The sequence below is a fragment of the Apaloderma vittatum genome, unplaced genomic scaffold (genome assembly GCF_000703405.1).
Source record: "Apaloderma vittatum isolate BGI_N311 unplaced genomic scaffold, ASM70340v1 scaffold44813, whole genome shotgun sequence".
Lineage (NCBI taxonomy): Eukaryota > Metazoa > Chordata > Aves > Trogoniformes > Trogonidae > Apaloderma > Apaloderma vittatum.
The window spans coordinates 1411-7987 of NW_009710633.1; the positions used below are offsets into that span (position 1 = coordinate 1411).

General features: G+C 41.8%; 1 protein-coding gene across 1 annotated transcript; it reads left to right on the forward strand.

The window, feature by feature from the left end:
• The first annotated feature begins 427 nt into the window (after nucleotides 1-427).
• ING1 (inhibitor of growth family, member 1) lies at nucleotides 428-2059 on the forward strand. The gene has a single exon (XM_009867333.1). It carries the CDS (start codon nucleotides 500-502, stop codon nucleotides 1130-1132), a length of 633 nt encoding a protein of 210 aa, XP_009865635.1. The 5' UTR covers nucleotides 428-499; the 3' UTR covers nucleotides 1133-2059.
• Nucleotides 2060-6577: the final 4518 nt, after the last annotated feature.

The following is a 6577-nucleotide window of genomic DNA, read 5'->3' on the forward strand; positions in this document are numbered from 1 at the left end:
GTCATTCACTAAAGATATTAATGATGTTATACAGAAAATGTCCAAGAAAAGAATCTGGTTATTTCCCCTTTGATTTTACAAGTAATTATGGGACTGCTGATGGTGCGTGTGTGTATTTGTTTAGTTAGTTCTTTTTAATTACTGATAACTCTGAAGGGAAGAATTGTCAGCATGCATAAAATTATATTTAGTCACTTTTCTTTTTCCTAATTCGGCACTTGGATTTTATTCCTGCGAGACCAACTAGAACAAAAGTAATCAGCTGGAGTCTTGAGCCCCTTGTCAGATACCAGCTTCAGGGGATCTGTCTTCGATCAGGTTTGCGTGTTACAAAAAGCTGTTGCTGCGTGGAAGGAACAATATGGGAAGGCTTTGTTTCGCCATGCTCTCTGTCCGAAATATTTATGGGTTTTATTTCTTCCTTGCAGAAATCCTGAAGGACCTGGATGATTACTATGAAAAATTTAAACGAGAGACAGATGCCGTGCAGAAGAGAAGAATGTTGCACTGCATACAGAGAGCCTTGATTCGGAGTCAGGAGCTAGGGGACGAGAAGATCCAAATCGTCAGTCAGATGGTGGAGCTCGTTGAGAACAGAACCAGGCAAGTGGACAGCCACGTGGAACTGTTTGAGACTTGTCAAGAGACTAATGACACCACTGGCAACAGCGGGAAAGCCAGCCAAGACAAGTCAAAGAACGAGACAATTGCACAGGCTGAAAAGCCTAACAATAAGAGATCCAGGCGTCAAAGGAATAACGAGAATCGAGAAAATGCTTCGAATAACCATGATCATGATGACATCACCTCAGGAACTCCGAAGGAGAAGAAAGCAAAAACGTCCAAGAAGAAGAAACGATCCAAGGCTAAAGCAGAGAGGGAAGCTTCTCCGCCAGACCTTCCTATTGACCCTAATGAGCCGACATACTGCTTGTGCAACCAGGTCTCCTATGGAGAAATGATAGGATGCGACAATGATGAGTGCCCCATCGAGTGGTTTCACTTTTCCTGCGTGGGACTCAATCATAAACCAAAGGGCAAATGGTACTGCCCCAAATGTAGAGGAGAAAACGAGAAAACTATGGACAAGGCTTTGGAGAAGTCTAAAAAAGAAAGGGCCTACAACAGGTAGTTCGTAGACTTTTCAGAGCAAAGAAAAATAAAACCACCAAACCAGTGTATTTATTGTCAGTGTCACCTTTGTTGAGGTGAAAGGATTGTAAAATGTATATTTTTTAAGTAGGTTTAAAACTGAACCATTCCTGTTATAGGGACGGCAATAAGCAATTTTGTTTTTCATTTGGTAAACTATAACAAGAATGTGGTCTGTGGACCAATGTATTCAAAAGTAAAGTTATAAGAGTTGAAACTGAATATTTGAATGGGTCTTAAAAGATAAATTAATACTTTTTTCTTTCTTTTTTTTTCAGTGCTGGTAGCACTCTACCCATTAAAATTTTGATGACAAGTATCGCTGAAATTTAATTTCATTTTCTTCTATGAAAAATGTTATTTACCTTTTGAGCAAAATTGTTAAATAGTTTAGCCATCTCGTTGTACCTGAATAAAGCTGCAATACGTTACAAATGTAACTTCTTCCGGTGATAAGTGGTGCAAGAGCAAACAAAAGGAGGGTAAAATTTGGTTCCTGCTACAAAGTGTCAGTATAACAGTTCAATAGCAAATGTTTAAATAGGCTTAGAGGATTATTTTTTAAAAAAAAAAAGTTAATGGTTAAATTTTACACAAGAAATATTTTATATGCTGGCCAAGTACCACAAGGGCCATTTTAAAATGATTGAATATGTTTTATATTTAACCAGGAAGTGGTTTAGTAATGAGACTTAACATAAATGAAGCTTTATACTGTCACAGATATTAGTGTAGCGATCCTTAATTTGCTTAAGTTGTATAAATGTACATTTTTAAGTGGGGTTGCACTTACTGTATTATACTTGGAAATGCAGCCAAATGCCATTGTGTAACCAATGTGCATTTCCTGCTGTATGTATGAAAATTGTACAGCTGTGATATTAAGAAATAAATGAAACAACTTTGACAGTTTGCTGCTTTAGCAATCATGTTTAATGATTATTCATATAGCTTTAAAAAAAAACCAATAAAATTCTTTAACCTCAGCAGCTCCAGCAAGCTGCTGCTTGGAAGCCTGAAACTGTTGTAGTGGTAACCAAATTATAGAATCATAGAATGGCCTAGGCTGGAAGGGACCTTAGAGATCATTTAATCCAACCTCCCTGTCGTGGGCAGGGACGCCTCTCTACTAGATCAGGCAACACAGTTCTAATAATGAAAGTTCTAATAGTGAAAATACACAGACTCTGTGGCCAGCAGGGTCATAGGAGAGCCAAAAAAAACCATTTAATTTTCCATCTAACTCTACTCCTTTTGTGCTTACAGTCACTCCCAGACCTAGAGATTTATCTGAAAATCAATAGTATAGAGCTGGTCTTGTTCAGTTGCTTTTACGCTATGGGTATAAATTATTCCACTTTTGTTATCAGCAGAAAGATCTTTTGTGTTACAGCATTTCTGAAGCTTTGCTGTAGTCATTTTTCATTCTTCATAGTCACCTCATAGTAGCTGTTGACTGGTGCCAGGCTACTACAGGGTGCCTGTACCCAGGCTGGGTATCTGGGTCCTTGGTCCCTGAGCTTTGTAGCGAAGCTTCCTCAGACTGTTCCCTTCACCTGCCTGGCTGGAGGGGCTGACGTTCTGGCTGAGCTGATTTCGTCTCCTTTTCCCACTCTGGGCCGTCACCACAAGCGTGAGGGGGATGGGACCAGCAGTAGCGAAGGTTATGAAATCCAGTGGGTCAAACAAGAGTCTTACTAAGAATATGGGAGTTTGGTTTTTTCTGGAACACTGTATTCTCTTTGAATTTATAATTGTGGTGTTTTGCTTCCTGCACAGTGACACTGTACCACTGAAGTGCTGCTGCTTTTTCCCCAGTGTATTCCAACAGACCTTTCTGTTGGAAGTAGGGGAGACAAGGTTTTTGGTAAGGTTGAAGGGGCTCAGTGTTTTCTAAAGAGGTACTGAAAAGCCCCAAGGATATCACCTTGCATGGATATTCCCAGCCAGACAGACATAATCACAGAGACAAGTAGAACTCCTGGTTTATTTCTAAATAGGTGCACTAAGTGTGTGTGCATTCATGTTTCTAGTCACTACAGACTGTCACGTTACACTGAGCCATCTTTGCCCTGGGCAGACAACCGTGCTGAATCACATCTCCTGCTCCTGAGGTGATTTAGAGTTGGTGTGTAATTTCTATACTCTCTTCTCTTTTCCTCTTCTCTCTAAAGCCACCCAGTTTTCCATTCTTCCTACGCACTTACCAGTCTTTCCTGCTCCTCCCTCCCTCCACTTGCTGTTGTGGCCAATCCCGATGTTTCTGGTCTTTTCTGCCTCAGCTGCTCTGTTGTCCTCCCACCAGTCTACGCTGAGAACATCGGTACTTAGCAGAATTGTACTAGTGAAACCCCTGTGAAACTTTATATAGGAACAAGGTTTCAAAAGGAGCCATTTTCCACAAAATGTCTCCATTGGTTCTGCACGGCCCTTTTGATGTGAAAAGCCAGAAGAAAACAACAAAGGTGCAAAGGAATATGTTAAGAAAGTTCAGCTAAATGTGGATCAGTAGAGCAGTATTTATATTGCCCTTAAACGAATATATTTCCAGCTACTGAAGGCTGGCTGTGGTCTTCTGTATTTCAGTCTTTTGCAAAAGACAGATGTTGATCCGCAAAGCAGCTTGGAGTTACATCCGTTTCCATGTTTTCCCAAGACTTATATTGTCTTCCCAACTCACCCTGCCAGGCTTCAGCGCTCTTCTGCTGCTTGACCCTGAGGGTTGCCTGGACGGATGTAGTGCCGTTTGACAGGTCTAGTTTCAGTCGATGGGCACAATTAATTAGTCAGATGTGAGGGACTCTGCCATGACACTGAGCTCTTTGTTGATGGAAACGAAGCCGTCTCACGTTATACTGACACACTGCCAAGCGCTGCGTACTGCGCGAACTTTGTTCTGGCTTTGGTATCTTGTCTAAAATGCTGGCTTTACAAAATATCTTTACAAATCCTCCTGTCTTAGTTATTCAGAGCGCATTTAATGGTCACAAGAAACTGCCATCCTTTGAGGCAATTTTTGTTATTTCTGTGTAGTGGATCAGCTAATTTGCAAGCTTCCTTACGCTGCCTGGCAGGGTGACAGTGCTGTCATTCGGGGAAATCATCTGCAGGTTTGAGAAAACATCTGAATCTCCACGTGACCCTTTCCTTCTGAGGCTGCTGACAAAACGCCTGAGTGAGAGGAAGGCTCTTCTAAGAACTGAAGGCTTCTAACTCATTTCCCACAGGCTAGTGAGTGACTATCAGGTATGGTAGCACTAATATAGTATATAAAAATCAGCAGGTGTTTGTTGAGGAGGAAGTCACCGAAAAGGAAATCACAAACTTCTCATAAACGGTCAGGCAGCTGTAATCACAGCTGATCTGTGATAGGTGTCACAGGTAAGTTCAGATTGTGTTGCTGAACCCTTGGGCTGATGATAAAGTCCTTCTGACTACTGAAAAGCACCGTTTCAATGCTCAGGACAAGGGAGGTGGCAGCAGACCTTACACCTGAGTCATCCCCGTCCTCTGACAGCAGATTTGTTTTGCAGTAGGGTGGCTGGCAGTGAAGAAATGGTGCAAAAAACACCAGTGAGGAGGTAAAAGAAGGCAACGAGGGAGCCCTTTGGGTGCTCAATTGCAAAATGTTCCCAGTAGGACAGAGAGAGAACCACTGTGAGCCTGAAACAGCAGAGCAAAGCATCAGTTTCAACCATTATATCACCTGAAAAGCATCCCAATTAAGCAGAACTACTGTCTCCATTGAGCAGCAGCAACTCTGGCCATATGTATCATTAGGATTAAATAAGTTTTGTAGTAATTAAGCACAGTTGCTGATAAACTGTGTCCTAATTCTGTGGAGCGTGCAGAATAAATACAATTGAATTGGACTGCTCCACTGGTCTCGTTTTTTGGTAGGGTATTTTTAGTTAATCTTTTTAATTGTAATAACAATGGAAGAGCAAGACAAAATATTGTACACTGTTTCACAGAACATAAACCAAAGTTCTCCATAATAGAAATGCCTCAAAACAAATTTGAATATCCTTGGACTGCGTTCTGTTGCTTTAGTTAGATTTACTAACATCCTCATGGCCTATTTGCTCTGTGTACGTAAAGAAAAACAACCCTTGTGCTAGCCAAAGCTCGGAAGAGCTAACAATTTCTCACTTCTGAGTATCAAAAGTAGTGCGAGCATTCAATGTCATGTCAAAATATAGTCAAGCTAATAATGCTTCACACAGCTTCTTCCTTTCCCAGGTGTTACTGAAGTCCCAAATGTAACAAGCAGGAGGAATTACACAGTAAGGAAGAGCACCGGAGCAAACCAAGTATATATAGGAAGTGCTGAGACACAGTATTAAGGTTTTCTCCTGAGTTCAGGGTATCTAGATTATTTTTCCTGGCAAGCATTTATTGTTGTTGGTAGTCACAGAAAGCTAAGGCACCTCTGTCCCCTCTCATAGCAGGGGACCTCTCTTAGTGGCCAGGACAGGAGTGTGGAGGGTTGGTGGCTCTCCCTAGTTGTGGGCTTCTGGTTGTCATTGTGTGAAGCCTGATTCCCAGGTTAAATAAATCCTTCAATTCACTTTATAAACAGCTTCACCGATGGTGGTTACCATCCCTCTCCCTGGCCCCTGTGCAGGACCTCACCGCTCTTGCAGCCCCACTGGCAGAAGACACAAGGTTCTTGATACTAAACTTCTAAAAACAGGTACCAGCATTTAAATTTCCAACTCTTAATCGAGAAGCGTAAGTAAACACTGTGGCTTAACATCCTTGAGAAGGGCTGCTGGCTTTGCTGTTCTCTCCAAAATTGCTTGGTAGTTCAGCTAACCATTTTGAAAGGCTTTGCCTACTATACATCTAACATAAAGTCATAAATTCTTAGATGCTGCATTAATGAAGAGTGTGGAAGTAATCCCGGTTAGAATTCCCTTCAGTTGTTGGGGTGAAAACGTAACCTCTATTCAAATTTTAGGTAGCTAGTGAAGCAGGAAGCAAAAAAAAAGCGTCTGAAATTTCAGCACTCCAGTAATTTGAGTTTCTGTGCAATTGTGCTGCATGTATGATACACGCCTGTGCACTGAGTCTACCCTCAAAAAAAAAATTTTCAAGGTGATTCTTCAGATTGCTTATTAGAAGTAGTTCTATGGCTATTGACAGTAATGTTCCTTTTTAAGCTCCTTTAATTTGTTACTTTTGTTGTCAGTAGCTGCACTGGGTTGGCCTGGCCGGATTTTGGTGGCGGGTGGGGCTGTAAGGTGGCTTCTGCAAGAAGCTGCTAGAAGCTTCCCGAGTCTGATAGAGCCGATGCCAGCTGGCTCCAAAGAGGGACCCGCTGCTGGCCAAGGCTGAGCCTACCACTAAAGTGATATGACGTCTCTGTGATAAGAGATTTAAGAACAGGGAAAAAAGAACTGCGCCTCAACAGCTGGCACAG